Genomic DNA, 24037 nt, shown 5'->3' on the forward strand with positions numbered 1-24037 from the left:
CTACACCAACATTAGCCCAGCAACTACTCCCGCAACAACAAGCAGCACTGCTCCAGTGACTCGATTGGAAGGTGATGGCTCTCGGTTGTCTGAGGAAGAAAGAACGTTGTATTGTCAGTGAAACAACAGCGAGTAGACAATGATGAAGTGAAGACAGTAGTGCAGCGTAGCCAGTTATAAAGTAAAGGCAGTAGTTTAAAGTAGACAAAGATGAAGTAAAGACAGTGTAGACTAGACATCAGCGTACTGTTGATAGTGACGAATTGTAGGCAGGGGATTGTAGGGAGTAGTATACAGTAGACAGTGACGAAAGGTGGGCGGTGTGGGTGAGCGTAGACAGTGACAATGGTGTAGACAGTAACTATTGTGTAGACAGTTGTGTAGTATAGACAGCGATGAAGGGTAGGCAGCAGTGGAATGCTGATAGTATTGTAGAGAAGACAGTGATGTAGGCAGTACAGAAGTGTAGGTCGTACTTGTGCAATGATTCAGGGTACAACCATACAGGCTTGAATCAGTTGTTGAACCGGGGCAGTCTTCATCACTTTGCCGTTCTTTGTTACATACGCGGCCTCTGTATATCTGTACCCTGGTATCCGGCTGACCACAGACAGGACACGATGGCGAGCTCCACCTGCTCCAGTCGGACCAGGTGCCTAGCGCAAAAGAAAAAGACATTCCAGTTGCATCAAATATTAGTGAAAATGCTGCATTTCCCGGCTACAGTGGACCTTAGATATCATTCCAGAGAGTTGATATGGCGATTTTACAATTATAGCGCCCATACGACGATGCAGAGCACCAATCATGGCTTCTTAAAGCTATGGACCTCAGGGTGTTTAGGGAATGTAAGATTGAAATCGTAAATATTATTTCCATTTGGCGGTTCATTATTTGGTATCGTGGTACGATATCAAGTAAACAAACTATGTGTTACGCGCCTTGCATATGTATTGGGAATTATAATAAATATACTCAAGAAGTTTTTAAAAACGCCACAGCCGCAGAATTAAACATTCTTCATCATCTGCCGTTGGAAATTCCTCATTGGACAACATACAGTGCAGGGGGTGGGGGCTGCGAATCGATTTTCGAATTTATCGTATTTGGCAACCAAATTATAACATACCCATTCGTTCGAAGCAAGACGCTACACTCTATTGTTAAAGGCGCATGTATACAAATGTTAAAGAGTTGAATGGACAGATGAGTTGAAACATATGCTCATGGCTCTATCTAAGAAGTACGTCACCCTGAATATGTCAATTTTATGCTGCTTTTGGCAGCATTCTTGCAACATCACAACGAGGGATCCAGAAATGGGCTTCATGCATTATGCCCATCCGGTAATCGAACCCGAGTCTTCGGCGTGATGAGCGAGCGCTTTAACCACTAGGCTACCCCATTGTTCCTACCTGAATGCATAGTGGTAGGATAAAGGATACTGTGGTTCATTAGTTAGTTACCATAGCAGTTGGGGATATCATCACTGCAAGCACGGATACTGGTTTCTGTCATATGGCCAAAACAGGTCAATCCGTTTGACTCGCGACACGTTCGTGTTCGCCTCCAGACCTCTGTGACTCCTACTCCACACGTAGCCGCACAGGGTGAGGACACCCAGTCACTCCAGGTAGCCCAGGAAGCTGATTTTAAAAAAAAGCAGAGATATAAGTTGGTGAGGAGTGAGTGAGTTGGATTTTACGCCGCTTTTGGCAATATTCCAGCAATATCACGACTTAGATAAAAGTGGGCTTCATACATTGTGACGAGGTACTCCACCGCTCGTCGTCTTCGAATAAAAGGGACATCATCTCATGCCCATGATTCATTCACCTCGAGTATTTAATTAAACCTTTGTTTTGTCAGTTTATACCATACGTTGTTCTTAATGTAATGTTTTCATGTATTTATAGCCTCAAAAACAAAAATGTTCAGTTGAATCGGACTTCAGCGTTTTGGTCGGACGAAAATACAATATTTCATGAAACGTTCCTACCTCGGACAAGAACATAGCCAACTGCAGATTTCTCGCCAACGCTGTAGCTGTATCGACCAGAATCGGCTGCAGTGACACCTTGGATTGTAAGGTGAAGCAAGGAGCCATTCTGGACAAAACTGACCCTTCCACCTTCAGACAAGGCTACGCCATTGAGAGCCCATGTTCCTCCGACCACGGCTGTGTGGCTCATCTCCGCTGTCAGAGTGAACGTATCTCCAATGTACACCGTCAGGTTCTGGAGGCCGGACACAACGTCAGCTGAAAGTTCAGAGACGCATGATGTCAGATTCAGCACAACTGTGTACGTTTAGTTTTACACCGCTACAAAGCGATATTCCAGAAATATCTCAATGGCGGACAGCAGAACTGACATTCACACATCGCACCGATATTGGGAATCGAACTCGGATCTTCTAAGTGGACGTTTAAACCACTAAGCTACCTCACCGCCCTAAAACACACAGAGATTCATACTTACCAACCACTGCACAGAACGTCATTGCAAGCTCTGGGGCAATGGTCTCAAATTCGTTAAAATCCTCCAAGTGGATCACGTGGCCTTCATCGGATGCAATGGAAGACAACTCTGCCTGATATCGAGCCAGAATATCGGCGTTTCGGTTCACATAGAATTCTATCCCGACCGAATAGATGGTGATACTCGAATTCTTAGCAGCATCTGCAGCAGCCAGCGTCCTGTCAGGTCGGCTGGACAAACCATCCGTGACCACAATGAGGATTCGTGAGACAACTTTCCTGCCTTGTTCAAGCAGCATGGCGGTTGCAGCCTCGATACCAGTGTCAGTGAATGTTGATCTGGCAGGGTAGGCCATGGCGTTGATTTTATTGTCTAACATGGCCCAGTCGGAGGTCAAGTTGACCGTCTCCACCACGCCGGTGCTATAAAGCACCACGCCAAGGTGGACGTCCTTGTTTGGTTGTAGAGTTTGGTTGACGAACTCCATAAGTGCTCTTTTGATTGTATTGAAGTTGTTGAGGCCAATACTTTCTGATCCATCCACGACTAATACGGCGTCATAGACGGAATGGCAGTCTGCAATAATGAACATGAGTGAGTGAGGCAGGGACCGAATGACGCAGAGGCTGAGTGAGTGAGTAAGTGAGTGAGTGAGTGTTGCTTGTGTGGCAATCTGGTAATGGACAAACAAAATAGTGAGTGAATGTGGGTGGGCATAATAAGCACACGGTTGAAGTCTAATGTATCGGGAGAAATAGACTGAGCGTATTTGTTTTAAACAGAATCAATGTCTTGCTGAACTGTATTAATGAACGCGGGGTGGGGGGGCACAAGTGATATGTGTAGGTTTTAATCCCCAAATAGGCTCGCCTTAAACTAAGAGTATGCGCTGAAATGTTAAGTGTTCATCACCCAGTTCACATTTACCAGTAGTACCCATTCGTGCAACAGCGACTTGTACCCCCCTGGAATGACAAGAACGAGCACTCTGTCCCTATTTGATTCCCATGAGACATCACCGAAGCACTCATACATTGTACTGATGTTGTTGTTTTTTGCTTATTTTCAAGAATTAAACCTTTTTGATACAAATAAAAGAAGAGGAAAAGCATGAAATCCAAAGACGAAAAACATTAAATCCACAAGCAGATACTCAACACAGACTTTGAAACATTTCTCAAAATGAGCATTCGTGTTACCTTGCTGTCATATCCCGTGTGGAATTGTAAATGGATTCGCTGAAAAATATATGAATGGCCCCCAAAAAGTAAGAAAAAATAGTTTTGAAACTCGGAGTGATTCATAACTACATGTCGTAAATATGTTGGAAGCAAACGTCCAATCTCTAAAACAAACGCGCAAGATCGTCAGAATTGCACTCATTTGGACCATTAGAGCCGTTATGTCAATAAACCCACGTTCGTGTATTTGAATCTCTCACCGCCCATAGCATTATCCTGTCTCAAAACTACGTTAGACAACGCAGTTCTGTTAGCTCGGTCTTTGTACTTTCACTCGTAACAATGCATGTGCATAGTTTTCGTGAGTTTCAAACAAACATAATAGCACAAGAGATTTAAGTACTGTGGATTCTTTTTATCAAAGCACCGCAATTCCTACGCGCGTTTTGATTGGTTTGTTACGGAAAAGGGGGAGTGGAGACGAATGTCGTGGTACTGTGCTTTGACAATATAGAATTAAAGCAGACAAACAATTGCAATCCCGAGATAGCTGACAATGGCTTACTTACCTACTACGGTAACTCGGCATTCAGATGATATACCACCTATGTAGAACAAATACTGTCCTTGATCACCATACTCAGTTCCTGTGACTCTCAGTGTGTATCTCCCTGTTCCATCTGAACCGAATGTGAACCTGTTGTTCATGGTGAGCACCTGCCCTCCCTTAATCCACTGTCCACTACCCACATCCGTTGTGTTGACAACGGCAGTCAGGATAAAGTCACCGCCGAGTCGAGTTCTTGTGTCACGGAGTTCAGTGGTAAAACCGATCGAAAACGCTTGAAGATAAAATACAGTATTAAATACGAGTTTCTATAAGTTGAAATGGTTCTATTGACATGCCGGACAAACGAGTTTTGCATAAATGCACAAGAAATCTTGTAGTCTAGCCCTTCGTATAAAACTACAAATAGGACACTTCATGAACACACCAAACACATTCGTATTGCCTCATATCTATATCTATCTCAAGTGAGTGTTGAAACTATTAACGGTCAGAAATACTGTTTTCTACGCAAAGGAAGGGCTAATTTCAATAAGACAATCAATCTCTACTTTTGTTGTGATCAAGGTTGGGGTGTTGTCGCAAAATATGCAAGAAAATATTTATGACGTAAGTGAATGTTTACGCAACCCTGTCGACGGTTGCTTGTTGGGCATGGCGATAATAGTTCTAGAAACAGGGCTACTATAACATATAAAGGATGGTGGTGTCAAATGTAGTGGATGTCTGTGCCCAGAACATGTGCAATTATTGCAGAAGTAACAAAGATTTCCATAACAAATTCTACACTTACCACACGAAAGTGATCCACACATTCTGCTTTCGCTCTGACTTGCTTCTCCGGAACAGGAAGAACCACCGTTACTTGGAGGTGGGCTATCACAGGATCTACTTCTGGTGACAGTGTGTCTGGCTGCAGAACCACAGGATGCAGGGCAGCCAGGTGTACTCCATTGTGACCACTCGCCCCAGTTTCCGTTTGTGGGATTTGAACCTGCAAAATTAACACATCCCATTCTCACAACATAATGTGTCCAGACGGACATTGCAAGGCAAGCTGCTCTCACAATTACTGAAAATACACATGGTCTGTGATAGAATCATATCAATATATTTGTAAATAAGAATCACTTCTATAGTTCATAAACATGTATTAGATTTTAAATCATTCCTAGAATACTGTACAATCCCAGGTATATCATACATAAGTGTTTTGTTCATTGTTCATTTGTTTCTGTAATGCAACATCCAGCAATGTTACAGCTTTATGATGGTAAATTCTTGAAACTCCATTCTGGAACAGATGATCCAGTGATTTACATCATGAAATGTGACTACAGAGCAAGTGTTTAGGAATCTCCATCAAATAGTGATGATGTCAGGTGTTGACATAAAGAAGATCTTATTTCACCACACAGACGACAGCCGTTATAATTATATACAAATATTAGTCAATAGTTCACTTGAAAGAAAATCTGGAAATATATGGTACAAGTCAAAATTGGGAACTGCATCTGACATCCTACTTTGCCACTGATGCAGTCAACATTATCCCCTGATCTATGTTTCGTGAAATCTCTAGAATCCTGCACATTACCTGTTATCGTCAGCTGGGCAGAAGTAGATTGGCCATTAGCAGTGAATGTATATGTTCCAGAGTCGGATACTTGAGCATCACCGAAGAACATGAACAGACTAGTTCCAGATGACTGAGTTTGATATCTTGAGTTTCCATTTAAACTGACACCATCCTTGAACCATTCCCCGGTAATGCCTGCTTCACTTAAGGTGACTTGAAATACCACCTGTTCTCCTGCTATGCTCGATTGATCCACAAGTCCTTGTGTGATGGTGACTGTATCTATAAAGTACAAAACCCTTTTCACTAAACTGTTATCTCTCATGACAAACCAAATTAAGAAGGTATTTCGGATTTCGTCATTATTATGGTGCTTAAAAAGTCCAAATCATGAAGATCACAATGTATACCATTGAATTAATGACGTATTTATGCTAAAAAGTGGATTCAATCCTCTTTTGTATGTTGTATGTTTCCATGTTGATGTTTATGTAAAAGTACTTTTCCCAATGAATTCTGTATATTAACAAATACTGAAGGAAGTGTAAACTGGACAGAAGATGCATTCGTGACCTAGTGTGAGGCTATTCATATTCATGTTTGTACGAAGAACCCGTTCTAAATATATACTTTCACCTCAATGACATGGAACGTAATATTCATTGATAGTATTGGTATTCATATAAAACGATCTCCTTTTAGCGTTCTGAAAACATCAACAGACATTGTAAACAAACTACATTTGGGCTCTATTCGTTCGGCTTTATGCTTCAACATGTCAATCAATAGTTCTACGCCAAACTTCTTCGGTTTCAGATCATCATGAATTCTAACCACAGTTGAATTCAACTGAATGTTTGATCAATTACAACTGAAAACTAAAACCCTTAAAGGAAAAACTCTTTGTAGCATTTTGCAAGTGCAGTTCAGAAATATCCCTTAGATATGAAACTCAGACATAATTTTGGATTTACCAGTACACTTACCACAAGTAGATGGTCCGCACGTTCGGCTTTCGCTCTGACTTGCTTCTCCAGAACAGGAAGAACCACCGTTACTTGGAGGTGGGCTATCACAAGATCTGCTTCTGGTGACAGTGTGTCTGGCTGCAGAACCACAGGATGCAGGGCAGCCAGGTGTACTCCATTGTGACCACTCGCCCCAGTTTCCGTTTGTGGGATTTGAACCTGCAAAATTAACACATCCCATTCTCACAACAAAATGTGTCCAGACGGACATTGCAAGGCAAGCTGCTCTCACAATTACTGAAAATACACATGGTCTGTGATAGAATCATATCAATATATTTGTAAATAAGAATCACTTCTATAGTTCATAAACATGTATTAGATTTTAAATCATTCCTAGAATACTGTACAATCCCAGGTATATCATACATAAGTGTTTTGTTCATTGTTCATTTGTTTCTGTAATGCAACATCCAGCAATGTTACAGCTTTATGATGGTAAATTCTTGAAACTCCAATCTGGAACAGATGACTCAGTGATTTACATCATGAAATGTGACTACAGAGCAAGTGTTTAGGAATCTCCATCAAATAGTGATGATGTCAGGTGTTGACATAAAGAAGATCTTATTTCACCACACAGACGACAGCCGTTATAATTATATACAAATATTAGTCAATAGTTCACTTGAAAGAAAATCTGGAAATATATGGTACAAGTCAAAATTGGGAACTGCATCTGACATCCTACTTTGCCACTGATGCAGTCAACATTATCCCCTGATCTATGTTTCGTGAAATCTCTAGAATCCTGCACATTACCTGTTATCGTCAGCTGGGCAGAAGTAGATTGGCCATTAGCAGTGAATGTATATGTTCCAGAGTCGGATACTTGAGCATCACCGAAGAACATGAACAGACTAGTTCCAGATGACTGAGTTTGATATCTTGAGTTTCCATTTAAACTGACACCATCCTTGAACCATTCCCCGGTAATGCCTGCTTCACTTAAGGTGACTTGAAATACCACCTGTTCTCCTGCTATGCTCGATTGATCCACAAGTCCTTGTGTGATGGTGACTGTATCTATAAAGTACAAAACCCTTTTCACTAAACTGTTATCTCTCATGACAAACCAAATTAAGAAGGTATTTCGGATTTCGTCATTATTATGGTGCTTAAAACGTCCAAATCATGAAGATCACAATGTATACCATTGAATTAATGACGTATTTATGCTAAAAAGTGGATTCAATCCTCTTTTGTATGTTGTATGTTTCCATGTTGATGTTTATGTAAAAGTACTTTTCCCAATGAATTCTGTATATTAACAAATACTGAAGGAAGTGTAAACTGGACAGAAGATGCATTCGTGACCTAGTGTGAGGCTATTCATATTCATGTTTGTACGAAGAACCCGTTCTAAATATATACTTTCACCTCAATGACATGGAACGTAATATTCATTGATAGTATTGGTATTCATATAAAACGATCTCCTTTTAGCGTTCTGAAAACATCAACAGACATTGTAAACAAACTACATTTGGGCTCTATTCGTTCGGCTTTATGCTTCAACATGTCAATCAATAGTTCTACGCCAAACTTCTTCGGTTTCAGATCATCATGAATTCTAACCACAGTTGAATTCAACTGAATGTTTGATCAATTACAACTGAAAACTAAAACCCTTAAAGGAAAAACTCTTTGTAGCATTTTGCAAGTGCAGTTCAGAAATATCCCTTAGATATGAAACTCAGACATAATTTTGGATTTACCAGTACACTTACCACAAGTAGATGGTCCGCACGTTCGGCCTTCGCTCTGACTTGCTTCTCCAGAACAGGAAGAACCACCGTTACTTGGAGGTGGGCTATCACAAGATCTGCTTCTGGTGACAGTGTGTCTGGCTGCAGAACCACAGGATGCAGGGCAGCCAGGTGTACTCCATTGTGACCACTCGCCCCAGTTTCCGTTTGTGGGATTTGAACCTGCAAAATTAACACATCCCATTCTCACAACAAAATGTGTCCAGACGGACATTGCAAGGCAAGCTGCTCTCACAATTACTGAAAATACACATGGTCTGTGATAGAATCATATCAATATATTTGTAAATAAGAATCACTTCTATAGTTCATAAACATGTATTAGATTTTAAATCATTCCTAGAATACTGTACAATCCCAGGTATATCATACATAAGTGTTTTGTTCATTGTTCATTTGTTTCTGTAATGCAACATCCAGCAATGTTACAGTTTTATGATGGTAAATTCTTGAAACTCCAATCTGGAACAGATGACTCAGTGATTTACATCATGAAATGTGACTACAGAGCAAGTGTTTAGGAATCTCCATCAAATAGTGATGATGTCAGGTGTTGACATAAAGAAGATCTTATTTCACCACACAGACGACAGCCGTTATAATTATATACAAATATTAGTCAATAGTTCACTTGAAAGAAAATCTGGAAATATATGGTACAAGTCAAAATTGGGAACTGCATCTGACATCCTACTTTGCCACTGATGCAGTCAACATTATCCCCTGATCTATGTTTCGTGAAATCTCTAGAATCCTGCACATTACCTGTTATCGTCAGCTGGGCAGAAGTAGATTGGCCATTAGCAGTGAATGTATATGTTCCAGAGTCGGATACTTGAGCATCACCGAAGAACATGAACAGACTAGTTCCAGATGATTGAGTTTGATATCTTGAGTTTCCATTTAAACTGACACCATCCTTGAACCATTCCCCGGTAATGCCTGCTTCACTTAAGGTGACTTGAAATACCACCTGTTCTCCTGCTATGCTCGATTGATCCACAAGTCCTTGTGTGATGGTGACTGTATCTATAAAGTACAAAACCCTTTTCACTAAACTGTTATCTCTCATGACAAACCAAATTAAGAAAGTATTTCGGATTTCGTCATTATTATGGTGCTTAAAAAGTCCAAATCATGAAGATCACAATGTATACCATTGAATTAATGACGTATTTATGCTAAAAAGTGGATTCAATCCTCTTTTGTATGTTGTATGTTTCCATGTTGATGTTTATGTAAAAGTACTTTTCCCAATGAATTCTGTATATTAACAAATACTGAAGGAAGTGTAAACTGGACAGAAGATGCATTCGTGATCTAGTGTGAGGCTATTCATATTCATGTTTGTACGAAGAACCCGTTCTAAATATATACTTTCACCTCAATGACATGGAACGTAATATTCACTGATAGTATTGGTATTCATATAAAACGATCTCCTTTTAGCGTTCTGAAAACATCAACAGACATTGTAAACAAACTACATTTGGGCTCTATTCGTTCGTCTTTATGCTTCAACATGTCAATCAATAGTTCTACGCCAAACTTCTTCGGTTTCAGATCATCATGAATTCTAACCACAGTTGTGTTCAACTGAATGTTTGATCAATTACAACTGAAAACTAAAGGCCTTGAAGGAAAAACCCTTTGTAGCATTTTGCAAGTGCAGTTCAGAAATATCTCTTAGATATGAAACTCAGACATAATTTTGGATTTACCAGTACACTTACCACAAGTAGATGGTCCGCACGTTCGGCTTTCGCTCTGACTTGCTTCTCCGGAACAAGAAGAACCACCGTTACTTGGAGGTGGGCTATCACAGGATCTGCTTCTGGTGACAGTGTGTCTGGCTGCAGAACCACAGGATGCAGGGCAGCCAGGTGTACTCCATTGTGACCACTCGCCCCAGTTTCCGTTTATGGGATTTGAACCTGCAAAATTAACACATCCCATTCTCACAACAAAATGTGTCCAGACGGACATTGCAAGGCAAGCTGCTCTCACAATTACTGAAAATACACATGGTCTGTGATAGAATCATATCAATATATTTGTAAATAAGAATCACTTCTATAGTTCATAAACATGTATTAGATTTTAAATCATTCCTAGAATACTGTACAATCCCAGGTATATCATACATAAGTGTTTTGTTCATTGTTCATTTGTTTCTGTAATGCAACATCCAGCAATGTTACAGTTTTATGATGGTAAATTCTTGAAACTCCAATCTGGAACAGATGATCCAGTGATTTACATCATGAAATGTGACTACAGAGCAAGTGTTTAGGAATCTCCATCAAACAGTGATGATGTCAGGTGTTGACATAAAGAAGATCTTATTTCACCACACAGACGACAGCCGTTATAATTATATACAAAGATTAGTCAATAGTTCACTTGAAAGAAAATCTGGAAATATATGGTACAAGTCAAAATTGGGAACTGCATCTGACATCCTACTTTGCCACTGATGCAGTCAACATTATCCCCTGATCTATGTTTCGTGAAATCTCTAGAATCCTGCACATTACCTGTTATCGTCAGCTGGGCAGAAGTAGATTGGCCATTAGCAGTGAATGTATATGTTCCAGAGTCGGATACTTGAGCATCACCGAAGAACATGAACAGACTAGTTCCAGATGATTGAGTTTGATATCTTGAGTTTCCATTTAAACTGACACCATCCTTGAACCATTCCCCGGTAATGCCTGCTTCACTTAAGGTGACTTGAAATACCACCTGTTCTCCTGCTATGCTCGATTGATCCACAAGTCCTTGTGTGATGGTGACTGTATCTATAAAGTACAAAACCCTTTTCACTAAACTGTTATCTCTCATGACAAACCAAATTAAGAAAGTATTTCGGATTTCGTCATTATTATGGTGCTTAAAAAGTCCAAATCATGAAGATCACAATGTATACCATTGAATTAATGACGTATTTATGCTAAAAAGTGGATTCAATCCTCTTTTGTATGTTGTATGTTTCCATGTTGATGTTTATGTAAAAGTACTTTTCCCAATGAATTCTGTATATTAACAAATACTGAAGGAAGTGTAAACTGGACAGAAGATGCATTCGTGATCTAGTGTGAGGCTATTCATATTCATGTTTGTACGAAGAACCCGTTCTAAATATATACTTTCACCTCAATGACATGGAACGTAATATTCACTGATAGTATTGGTATTCATATAAAACGATCTCCTTTTAGCGTTCTGAAAACATCAACAGACATTGTAAACAAACTACATTTGGGCTCTATTCGTTCGTCTTTATGCTTCAACATGTCAATCAATAGTTCTACGCCAAACTTCTTCGGTTTCAGATCATCATGAATTCTAACCACAGTTGTGTTCAACTGAATGTTTTGATCAATTACAACTGAAAACTAAAGGCCTTGAAGGAAAAACCCTTTGTAGCATTTTGCAAGTGCAGTTCAGAAATATCTCTTAGATATGAAACTCAGACATAATTTTGGATTTACCAGTACACTTACCACAAGTAGATGGTCCGCACGTTCGGCTTTCGCTCTGACTTGCTTCTCCGGAACAAGAAGAACCACCGTTACTTGGAGGTGGGCTATCACAGGATCTGCTTCTGGTGACAGTGTGTCTGGCTGCAGAACCACAGGATGCAGGGCAGCCAGGTGTACTCCATTGTGACCACTCGCCCCAGTTTCCGTTTATGGGATTTGAACCTGCAAAATTAACACATCCCATTCTCACAACAAAATGTGTCCAGACGGACATTGCAAGGCAAGCTGCTCTCACAATTACTGAAAATACACATGGTCTGTGATAGAATCATATCAATATATTTGTAAATAAGAATCACTTCTATAGTTCATAAACATGTATTAGATTTTAAATCATTCCTAGAACACTGTACAATCCCATGTATATCATACATAAGTGTTTTGTTCATTGTTCATTTGTTTCTGTAATGCAACATCCAGCAATGTTACAGTTTTATGATGGTAAATTCTTGAAACTCCAATCTGGAACAGATGACTCAGTGATTTACATCATGAAATGTGACTACAGAGCAAGTGTTTAGGAATCTCCATCAAATAGTGATGATGTCAGGTGTTGACATAAAGAAGATCTTATTTCACCCCACAGACGACAGCCGTTAATAATTATATACAAAGATTAGTCAATAGGTCACTTGAAAGAAAATCTGGAAATATATGGTACAAGTCAAAATTGGGAACTGCATCTGACATCCTACTTTGCCACTGATGCAGTCAACATTATCCCCTGATCTATGTTTCGTGAAATCTCTAGAATCCTGCACATTACCTGTTATCGTCAGCTGGGCAGAAGTAGATTGGCCATTAGCAGTGAATGTATATGTTCCAGAGTCGGATACTTGAGCATCACCGAAGAACATGAACAGACTAGTTCCAGATGATTGAGTTTGATATCTTGAGTTTCCATTTAAACTGACACCATTCTTGAACCATTCCCCGGTAATGCCTGCCTCACTTAAGGTGACTTGAAATACCACCTGTTCTCCTGCTATGCTCGATTGATCCACAAGTCCTTGTGTGATGGTGACTGTATCTATAAAGTACAAAACCCTTTTCACTAAACTGTTATCTCTCATGACAAACCAAATAAAGAAGGTGTTTCGGATTTGGTCATTATCATGGTGCTTAAAACGTCTAAATCATGAAGATCATAATCTATAGCATTAAAGTAATGACGTTTTTATGCTAAAAAGTGGATTCAATCCTCTTTTGTATGTTGTATGTTTCCATGTTAATGTTTATGTAAAAGTACTTTTCCCAATGAATTCTGTATGTTAACAAATGGAGAAAGAAGTGTAAACTGGACGGAAGATGCATTCGTGATCTATTCCGAGGCCATTCATATTCATGTCTGTACGAGCAACCCGTTCTAAAACTATATTTTCATCTCAATGAAATACAACGTGATGTTCATTAACAGTATTCGTATTCACATAAAACGAACTCCTTTTAGTGTTTTCAACCGAACAACAGACATTGTATTCAAACTACAGCTGGGCTCTATTCGTTCGTCTTTATGCTTCAACATGTCAATCAATAGTTCTACGCCAAACTTCTTCGATTTCAAATCATCATAATTCTAACCACAGTTGAGTTCAACTGAATGTTTGATCAATTACAACTGAAAACTAAAGGCCTTGAAGGAAAAACTATTTGTAGCATTTTGCAAGTGCAGTTCAGAAAATTAATATCCCTTAGATATGAATTACAACTGAAAACTAAAGGCCTTGAAGGAAAAACTATTTGTAGCATTTTGCAAGTGCAGTTCAGAAATATCCCTTAGATATGAAACTCAGACATAATTTTGGATTTACCAGTACACGTACCACAAGTAGATGGTCCGCACGTTCGGCTTTCGCTCTGACTTGCTTCTCCGGAACAAGAAGAACCACCGTTACTTGGAGGTGGGCTATCACAGGATCTGCTTCTGGTGACAGTGTGTCTGGCTGCAGAACCACAGGATGCAGGGCAGCCAGGTGTACTCCATTGTGACCACTCGCCCCAGTTTCCGTTTATGGGATTTGAACCTGCAAAATTAACACATCCCATTCTCACAACATAATGTGTCCAGACGGACATTGCAAGGCAAGCTGCTCTCACAATTACTGAAAATACACATGGTCTGTGATAGAATCATATCAATATATTTGTAAATAAGAATCACTTCTATAGTTCATAAACATGTATTAGATTTTAAATCATTCCTAGAATACTGTACAATCCCAGGTATATCATACATAAGTGTTTTGTTCATTGTTCATTTCTTTCTGTAACGCAACATCCAGCAATGTTACAGCTTTATGATGGTAAATTCTTGAAACTCCAATCTGGAACAGATGACCCAGTGATTTACATCATGAAATGTGACTACAGAGCAAGTGTTTTATCAATTATTTATTGCATGAAATAGTGATGATTCCAAGTGTAAGGAAGAGTAAGGAAGATCTTATTTTGCTCGATCAGAGACAGTCGTTATAATCATGTGCAAAGGTTAGTCAATAGTTCACTTGAAAGAAAATCTGGAAATATATGGTACAAGTCAAAATTGGGAACTGCATCTGACATCCTACTTTGCCACTGATGCAGTCAACATTATCCCCTGATCTATGTTTCGTGAAATCTCTAGAATCCTGCACATTACCTGTTATCGTCAGCTGGGCAGAAGTAGATTGGCCATTAGCAGTGAATGTATATGTTCCAGAGTCGGATACTTGAGCATCACCGAAGAACATGAACAGACTAGTTCCAGATGATTGAGTTTGATATCTTGAGTTTCCATTTAAACTGACACCATCCTTGAACCATTCCCCGGTAATGCCTGCCTCACTTAAGGTGACTTGAAATACCACCTGTTCTCCTGCTATGCTCGATTGATCCACAAGTCCTTGTGTGATGGTGACTGTATCTGTAAAGTACAAAACCCTTTTCACTAACCTGTTATCTCTCATGACAATCAAAGTGAAGCGAGTATCCCTAATTTGCTAATTGTAATGGTATTAAAAGAGTCCACATCATGAAGATCATAATCTATGTCATTAATTTATTTACTTATTTGCACTAAAAATTTAATCCACCTTTCGCTGATGTATGTTTCCATGTTGATGTTTCTCCAAAAACTAATCGTCTAAATGAACCCTTTGCATTAATGAATACTGAAATAAGTGTGAAATGGGCAGAAGATGCATTCGTGATCTAGTGTGGGGCTATTCATATTCATGTCTGTACGAACAACCCGTTCTATATATATATACTTTCACCTCAATGACATAGAACGTAATATTCATTGATAGTATTGGTATTCATATAAAACGATCTCCTTTTAGCGTTCTGAAAACATCAACAGACATTGTAAACAAACTACATTTGGGCTCTATTCGTTCGTCTTTATGCTTCAACATATCAATCAATAGTACTAAGCCAAACTTCTTCGGTTTCAAATCATCATGAATTCTAACCACAGTTGAATTCAACTGAATATTTGATCTATTACAACTAAAGGCCTTGAAGGAAAAACTCTTTGTAGCATTTTGCAAGTGCAGTTCAGAAATATCCCTTAGATATGAAACTCAGACATGATTTTGGATTTACCAGTACACGTACCACAAGTAGATGGTCCGCACGTTCGGCTTTCGCTCTGACTTGCTTCTCCGGAACAAGAAGAACCACCGTTACTTGGAGGTGGGCTATCACAGGATCTGCTTCTGGTGATAGTGTGTCTGGCTTCAGAACCACAGGATGCAGGGCAGCCAGGTGTACTCCACTGTGACCACTCGCCCCAGTTTCCGTTTATGGAATTTGAACCTGCAAAATTAAGATATCACGTTCTCACAATGTAATCAGATGGGCATTGCAAGGCAAGCTGGTCTCACAATGTACTGAAGAGACGCTCGGACTGTACGAGAATAATTTTGATTTATATTTTGATATAGCACCCCCAAAGTTCATAAACATGCATTGCGTTTTGAATAATCTCAATACTGTACAATCCAAGGTATATCACGCATAAATGTTTATTCGATTGTTTATTGTTTTCATTAACGCAACATTGAACAATGTTCTAGTTGTATGATGGTGATTTCTTGAAACTCTAGTCATATCATGAAATGAGGTAGCAGTGCGAGTGTTTATTAATTGTTATTAGTGTGAAATAGCAACGATGTCAGCATGTGTCGAAAGAACCCACATCAGCCTTACTGAAAGTTCAGTAGAACGCATGAGAAGATATACATAATCGCATGTTTAATCGTAATATCGATGGCAATTAGGTCGCTCGGGTATGATGACATGAAATGCACGTGCTACTTACAGACACAAGAAGTAATCTCAAAGACACGTCATGCTATTTCACGTCATGCTAGATTAACATCTTACGTGTGTTTCATTCATAAATGTTATATGGTAGATGGAGAAGAGTATGATATCCATAGAAGAGCTTAATTCAGTCATCTTATCAAACTCCTAAAAATATATAGATGGCATGACCACCAGAAAATTTACAGTGCTGGATGTTATTTGTAAATTGTTATGACATGCTGTTACTACAGTGACAGTGAAAGTCCACGCAGCTTCATCCTTAACAGTTTGAGTACTAAAGTCATTACTTTACGTCAGTTATCATTCATAATACTAAATTTAACTTCAAAATGGCCAATTAAATAGGCTCATTTAAAAACCATCACACACTAATTTGCATAAAGCCATGGTCTGTTCCAAGTAAGTCGCTTTGGACTTTGAAAAATACCACATTGTTCGTGTGTGCACAAATCTTTCCTAAGTAAAGTCCTTATGTTACGTTTCCTCTCTCCCTAACATGTTTCACACTTACATATACTAATTACATAAACTGTAGCTACAAAAATGTGAAAGCATAATTTTTTTACTGTAGCTTAGTCAATAGTTCTGTTACTATTAGTATTTTCTGTATATTTTTGTTATTAATTAACTAATAATTATTATTGGGTCACAACATTTAGTGTTTTGAATATTAAATATGATAGGTGACATTTCGTTTTAATAGCTGGTCAACACTTTTAGCATTCTGCTTTTCCGGAATGTATCTGCTCCTTGTTTTCTATGTGTCTACTTCCGGGAGACTTATTCTAGGGCATTCTACAGTGTTGACGACGTTCGTCTGTGCCCGAACTTTCGGGAAATGACTTAGTAAATATATGAAAAGGCTGGTTGCCGTGTTAAGGGCGACACTCACACTCACACTCACACTCACACTCACACTCACACTCACACTCACACTCACACTCACACTCACACTCACACTCACACTCACACTCATTCATATTTGCTGGAGTTACCCCCAACGCTTGGAATCCCTTCAACTCCTGAATCTACATTATCTGCTGTCGCACCGATAGCTGTGTTGACATTCTGCCATAGTTGATTCACCAAGACTTTGGTGAGTTTGCTACTGTATATATTTTGTGACCCATTGACTTAGATTTTGCCTCTCTCGAAGTGTATTTGTAATCAGCATTGTTAAACTGACTTGTGACTTTGCATACCCTGCTCTCGTTGCATAATAATAATATCTGAATATTTTAAACTCGTCTTTGTTCTGTTTTGCTGGTTCACGGGGTATTTCTTACATTGTTGTCACGGTAAATTGTTAAACGTAACAGTTCACCTGAAAAACAACGGGAATGTACGGTACAAGTCAAAACTGGGAACAGCAGCTGACATCCTACTTTGCTACTGATCACCCACCTTTATTCTATAACCAGATCTATGTTTTCACACTTTTTCATTCGTGAAACCTCTGGAATCCTACAATTTACCTGTTACCGTTAGCTGAGCAGAAGTAGATTGGCCATTAGCAGTGAATGTATATGTCCCGGAGTCGGATACTTGAGCATCACCGAAGAACATGAACAGACTAGTTCCAGATGGCGCTGTCTGGTATCTTGAGTCTCCACTTATACTGACACCATCCTTGAACCATTCCCCGGTGATGCCTGCTTGACTTAAGGTGACTTGAAATACCACCTGGGCTCCTTCAAGGACGGTTTGACCCACAAGTCCTTGTAGTATGGCGGCTGAGTCTGTGAAATATAGAGCACATTCATTAGAAATATGATCCTTCCTGAAACTTACCTGTTCCTTTCTCCCTTGGTCATTTAAGTGATACCGTTACGCAAATATATATATTGCTGAGGATTTGTAGCTTACATATGATTAGCTAGATAGGTTGGAGTTAGATTCAGCTCTTCTAGGAACACATATAAAATCGGAAACAAGAGTGAAAGATTTTATTGTCCTAAGATAGGAAGATAATTTATTTGAAATATACATTGTTATTGTTTCCGCCGTGTGTTTTGAGCATTTATTCAGCAACATATTTTCTGTGTTTCGTCATCTGTAAAGTCATACAAAATTCAAACCCCTGACTATAATTGAAATGGTCGGTCCTTTAAAGTTGTTCAAATACATACTGTAACTGCATAACACTTTCAGGTTGAAAATATTCCAAGACCAAATATTGTCTTTTAACTTAGCATTGATTTCGTGTTGCCCTCAGCTTTAATCATGTATTAATTACATTTTGAGTGATATCACACGTCTAGTCAGTAATAGTTTGCTTGCTTGTTCCATCCACTAAAAAGACTATAGTCTCATTACTCTAGCGTAACAGGTCAACCATCCTTATTTGAATATATGTTAACGTGAATATATAAAATGTCTTTGTTTATTTTCCAAACATGTTTATTAAGATTATCAAACCATCAATATGAGAGTAACTTATCATCACCATGACTGGGGTAACAGTTTGGGTGGATAATAACAACTTATAATCACCAACATGTTTGGTGATTAATACTAACTTATAGATCTAATTACAACTTATAATTACCAAAGGTTTGGGTGATTAATAACAACTTATAATTACCAACATTTTTGGTGATTAATACCGACTTATAACTACCAACAGTCTGGGTGATTAAGAACAATATATAATTACCAACAGTGACGTATCCGTATGCTGATTGTCCGCCAACCGTGAAGACGTAATCCCCTGCATCAGACAGCGTTGCTCCTTCCACAGTAAGGTTCTGGTATATTCCGTTATTTGAAATTTTTATCCTTCCACCGTCAGACAAGAGTACTCCATTGAGCGTCCAGTTCCCTCCGACCACAGCTGTGTGGCTCATCTCCGCAGTCAGGGTAAACGTATCTCCAACATATACCGTCAGGTTCTGGAGGCCGGACACAACATCAGCTGAAATAGGACTCAGGCAGTTTTGCACGGCGGTGAGAAATGAGAACGCACATTACTTTCACAGTTTCACCCGGTTCACATAACTGTGAAATAGGTTCATCCAATAAGTATCCAAATTTATGCTTGGCAAGTATTAACATTCATTTCGAATTTAAATATTTAGTGTGTATGTATGGTTTTAGCCCGATTTAGCGATGTTTCTGAAACATTACGGTATTACAAATAGCACCCGTGATGAGAATCGAACGCGGGTCACACGTGTGGCGAGTGAAACGCAAGACCATTAAACGAATACTTCAAAACATTTTCTGAACGGACATGATGTCATTTGCACCTGTCAGATGCCCCTTTACACCCAAGACTCACTATAAATCGAACTTATTGTACGTGTTTTTTGAGAACCTTTCAATAAAAGATTCGGTACAAATTCCTCCATCTGTTCTTACGCTGTGTATGTGTATATGTAATCAGTCTTACCAACCACTGCACAAAACTTCTGTGCAAGCTCTGGAGCATTGTTCTCAAATTCATTAAAATCCTCCAAGTGGATCACGTGGCCTTCATCGGATGCAATGGAAGACAACTCCGCCTGATATCGAGCCAGAATATCGGCGTTTTGTTTCACATAGAATTCTATCCCGACCGAATAGATGGTGATACTCGAATTCTTAGCAGCGTCTGCAGCAGCCAGCGTCCTGTCAGGTCGACTGGACAAACCATCCGTGACCACAATGAGGATTCGTGGGACAACTTTCCTGCCTTGTTCAAGCAGCATGGCGGTTGCAGCCTCGATACCAGTGTCAGTGAATGTCGCTCTGGCAGGGTAGGCCATGGCGTTGATGTTATTGTCTAACATGGCCCAGTCAGAGGTCAAGTTGACCGTCTCCACCACGCCGGTGCTATAAAGCACCACGCCAAGGTGGACGTCCTTGTTTGGTTGTAGAGTTTGGTTGACGAACTCCATAAGTGCTCTTTTGATTGTATTGAAGTTGTTGAGGCCAATACTTTCTGATCCATCCACGACTAATACGGCGTCATACACGGAATGGCAATCTGCAAACACAAATAAGCAGTACCCTGTAGTTTGTCATATATGTTGATAGCACAGGTCGTGGATAGATAGCTCCCTGACTCGGGTTAGCAGAGAAGTGCATGGAATCTTAAGACCATCGGGCCAACTATATTTCGAAAATCCAACATCAACTTCGTTAAATATGACGAAATGTACACACTATACGAACCAAGCCTGTTTTGTTACTGTAAACCTGGGAGTGCATTGAGATGAGATTTTAACAACATCGACAGTACTTCAGCTTAATGAGAATATTCCCAGTGTAAAAACAAGCAATGTATGGTGTCTTTACATAAACGTTTTAATGTGTGTTTTACTAAAGGAACGATAGTAAAAATGCACGGACAAAAGGAATAATCAATCCCATACAAAAGTCATCGACAGACCCCGCAATCCACTTTCGTGCAGGGAAATATCTCTAGCTTGTTCATCCTACAATCTGTATGGTGGTGTGTTTAATAACTTGCTGAATGAAAGTGTTGAAACTAATGAACTTCTGTACTATGTACTACTTCCGGCTTCCGGAAGAAAAGAAGTACAACTGATCATATATCTACGTTAAAGTCAGAAAAGTAAATTTATGTGAAAACAGAAATTTGCAACCTTCATCGACCTCAAGAAAGCTCATGATTGTTTGCACCAAAGTGTTCTGTTGAAAAAGTTAAGCTACTTCGGTACAGTTGGGAATATGTACCATTCAACTGTGTCTCTATACAAAAACGCACAGTCGTGTTTCAGAATAAATGGTCTCAACACAGTGTATTTCAGTGTGAAGGTGGACTACGACAAAGATGTTTATTATCTCCACTTTTATTTAACCTATATATTAACAATTTGCTAATTTATCTCAATGTCGACACGCGTTAGTATTGTAGTATATGCCGACAACATTGTGTTGCAGTCAACCAAACTGAATAAAAAAAATAATGCAATTTAGACGCCCAACGGCTGGAAGAGCAGAAGTTAGTTTCAAAAGTGGTGACATGAATCTGGAGTTGAATGTTATACCTACGCTGGACTGTATGGGTAAATCTGTGGTCAGCTCGACTGGCAGAGCTTTAGGTCTATTGATTTCCTAATGGAACAGTCTTAGAGGAATGGAGTATGAGACTTTCACCAAGTTGTATGACTCCATGGTGTGGTCTACTATTGACTATGGTTCGGCTATATGGGGAACTTCTACGACACCAGCAGTAAACACCGTACACAACTGTGCAATGAGGTTCTTTATGGGTGTGAAAATTATTTACTCCTACTAGTAGCGTAGCTGGAAATATGGGCTGGGTATCACCGGTTGTAACAGAAACAGCGTAACTGGAATCTCAGTGTTTATAATATGGACCATGGACCTAGAACATTTTATTCCCACATGCAATTCATTCCAAGCTAACCATGTCACATCAGAAATGCCCAGTAATGGAAACTTTTATGGAGGAATGGAGAACGACACTTGCGAATCCTGATAGTAGGCACGGCGAAGGCGGCAAAAACCTTCAACTGTATCACCGATTTAAACGTTTATATGGTGTAGAACCGTATATATAGAGCTCCCTCTCCCGTACGCATCGTTAGCTCTCTTCAGTTGCCTTTCTACGAGTTGTGACTAGGCGATATAGTTCTGTACCTCTTGGTGAGAGAGCGCATTTTAACTGTGAAAATGGTGTGGAAGTTGAGGATGTCACGCGTCAATACTTTATCACGTGTATACAGTATGTAGCAATATATGTGATAATTTTAATCAGTGGAGCGCACATGCTAAACTCTTACTAACCCAGATATTGTGTTTTCATCGGTCAAAACCTGCAAATTATTTTAGATAGAAGAATGGATACTTTATACAAAGATATGTAAACCATGTTATGTATTTCATTGTACATACTGTTTTGGAATTCTTTATGTGTCTCTCCGAACCATTAAAAGAATGGCTCGGCAAAATATGTATGTGTCTGATTTTTTTATGTTTTATACGGGGTGAGACCGAAAAAAAATCTGTAATCTAAATATCAGTAAACTGAGATACCGTTAAGAGCCAAAGCGTTGCATTCACAAAAGGCCCTTCTCATGGCTGTTGATACGGCAATGGTATTTTGCGGGTTTAAACTCCGATTATAGCTATTCAAGCTGAATAGTGCTTTTGTTACGGTATTGATGCAACTTCACATTAAACGTGGGTCCATTGAAATTACTGTCACAACAAAAGAAGGATCTAAGCTATTCACAGTGATAGGGCATTTACGCGTGTCCCCAAATGGAGGCTTCTGCCTTACAGCCTACGCAAGCGCTAGCTTTGTTAGAAAATACAGTATATCCCTAGTCTGTGTCACGTGGTCCAAAGTGTGTCACATATAGAGGTCATACATAACCGAATGGCATCTCTTCTAACTGCCTATGAAAGTCAGAAATGACTATGAATTTCAAGAATGCTGCCGTTGACAAGTTAACGGCAATGATGGCAATGGTGGCAATGATGGCAGTGGTGGCAATGATGGTAGTGGTGGCAATGATGGCAGTGGTGGCAATGATGGCAATGGTGGCAATGGTGGCAATGATGGCAGTGGTGGCAATGATGGCAATGGTGGCAATGGTGGCAATGATGACAAAGGTGGCAATGGTGGCAATGATGGCAGTGGTGGCAATGGTGGCAATGATGGCAGTGGTGGCAATGGTGGCAATGGTGCAATGATGGCAATGGTGGCAATGATGGCAATGGTGGCAAAGATGGCAGTAATGGTAATGGTGGCAATGATGGCAGTGGTGGCAATGATGGCAATGGTGGCAATGATGGCAGTGGTGGCAATGATGGCAATTGTGGCAATGGTGGCAATTGTGGCAATGGTGGCAATGATGGCAAGGATGGCAATGATGGCAATGATGGCAATGATGGCAATGATGGCAAAGGTGGCAATGATGGCAATGATGGCAACAACAATAACAAAGGATGGAAAACCTTTGGCTTAGGGTCATCATCATGTCATTGTAGCCCATCATGTAACTTTCTTTGATGTTTTGTTTGCCCACCTTTGTTATTGTTATCTTTTCTTGCATATACACTAGTGTCTGAAAAAAGGATGTTTGGACGTTCATAATATTACAGATAGAACCATACCTCTGTTCAGGGTTGACAGGTCGGTGTTAGACAGCTGGCAGGAGACCAAGATGACAGGAGCCAAGAGAATGAAGGTCCACATCATGACAGGTGGCCGCTGTGAACAATTGTTTATAAGAATTATAACTATTACAAGATACTGAGGGAAACGAATAAGACAACACCATTTTAGTGTTCCTATTTCCATTCTCGGATTTCTCACCACGGCGTTATTCAAAGCCGGTGATGAAGACAGACTGGAAATATGTAAGGAATGCGTCATATTTCCTGTGCTCCTGTATTTGTTTCTCCCGGTATATAAATAAATATAGCTGAATAAAAGCACACGGAGTGGTTGTCAGTTGTTCAATGCCACACTCAGAAAAATTCCACCTGCAAGTATGCTGTCGATCGAGTCTGAACAAACAATCCAGTGGTTGATATTGTGAACAACACTTTTGAATATACAATCAGTCAAGAGAAAACATTTTTTGCAATGTTAATC

General features: G+C 39.6%; 1 protein-coding gene across 1 annotated transcript; it reads right to left on the minus strand.

Annotated features, from left to right (window-relative positions):
• Positions 1–23638, minus strand: LOC137260705 (obscurin-like). The gene is made up of 23 exons (XM_067798291.1): positions 23554–23638; positions 19853–20428; positions 19118–19375; positions 17937–18200; positions 15748–15948; positions 14789–15052; positions 13974–14174; positions 12917–13180; positions 12112–12312; positions 11143–11406; positions 10339–10539; positions 9371–9634; positions 8567–8767; positions 7599–7862; positions 6795–6995; positions 5827–6090; positions 5023–5223; positions 4231–4503; positions 2481–3056; positions 2000–2260; positions 1467–1646; positions 477–656; positions 1–89 (listed from the first exon to the last, which is right to left on the minus strand). Exons 1-23 carry the CDS (start codon positions 23636–23638, stop codon positions 1–3), a joined length of 5733 nt encoding a protein of 1910 aa, XP_067654392.1.
• Between the last annotated feature and the right edge of the window lie 399 nt (positions 23639–24037).

The sequence above is a fragment of the Haliotis asinina genome, chromosome 14, assembly GCF_037392515.1.
Source record: "Haliotis asinina isolate JCU_RB_2024 chromosome 14, JCU_Hal_asi_v2, whole genome shotgun sequence".
In the NCBI taxonomy this organism is placed as follows: Eukaryota; Metazoa; Mollusca; class Gastropoda; order Lepetellida; family Haliotidae; genus Haliotis; species Haliotis asinina.

What these genes read in the sequence shown, in the direction of transcription:
- LOC137260705 (XM_067798291.1), bottom strand. Translation starts at nt 23,638, where the DNA reads ATGATGTGGACCTTCATTCTCTTGGCTCCTGTCATCTTGGTCTCCTGC. An exon ending in ATACGGATACGTCACTGTTG is followed by an intron (nt 18,201 to 19,117) that starts GTAATTATATAT and finishes TATATTTCACAG; the next exon opens with ACTCAGCCGCCATACTACAA. An exon ending in TGATATCCCCAACTGCTATG is followed by an intron (nt 657 to 1,466) that starts GTAACTAACTAA and finishes CTTTTGCGCTAG; the next exon opens with GCACCTGGTCCGACTGGAGC.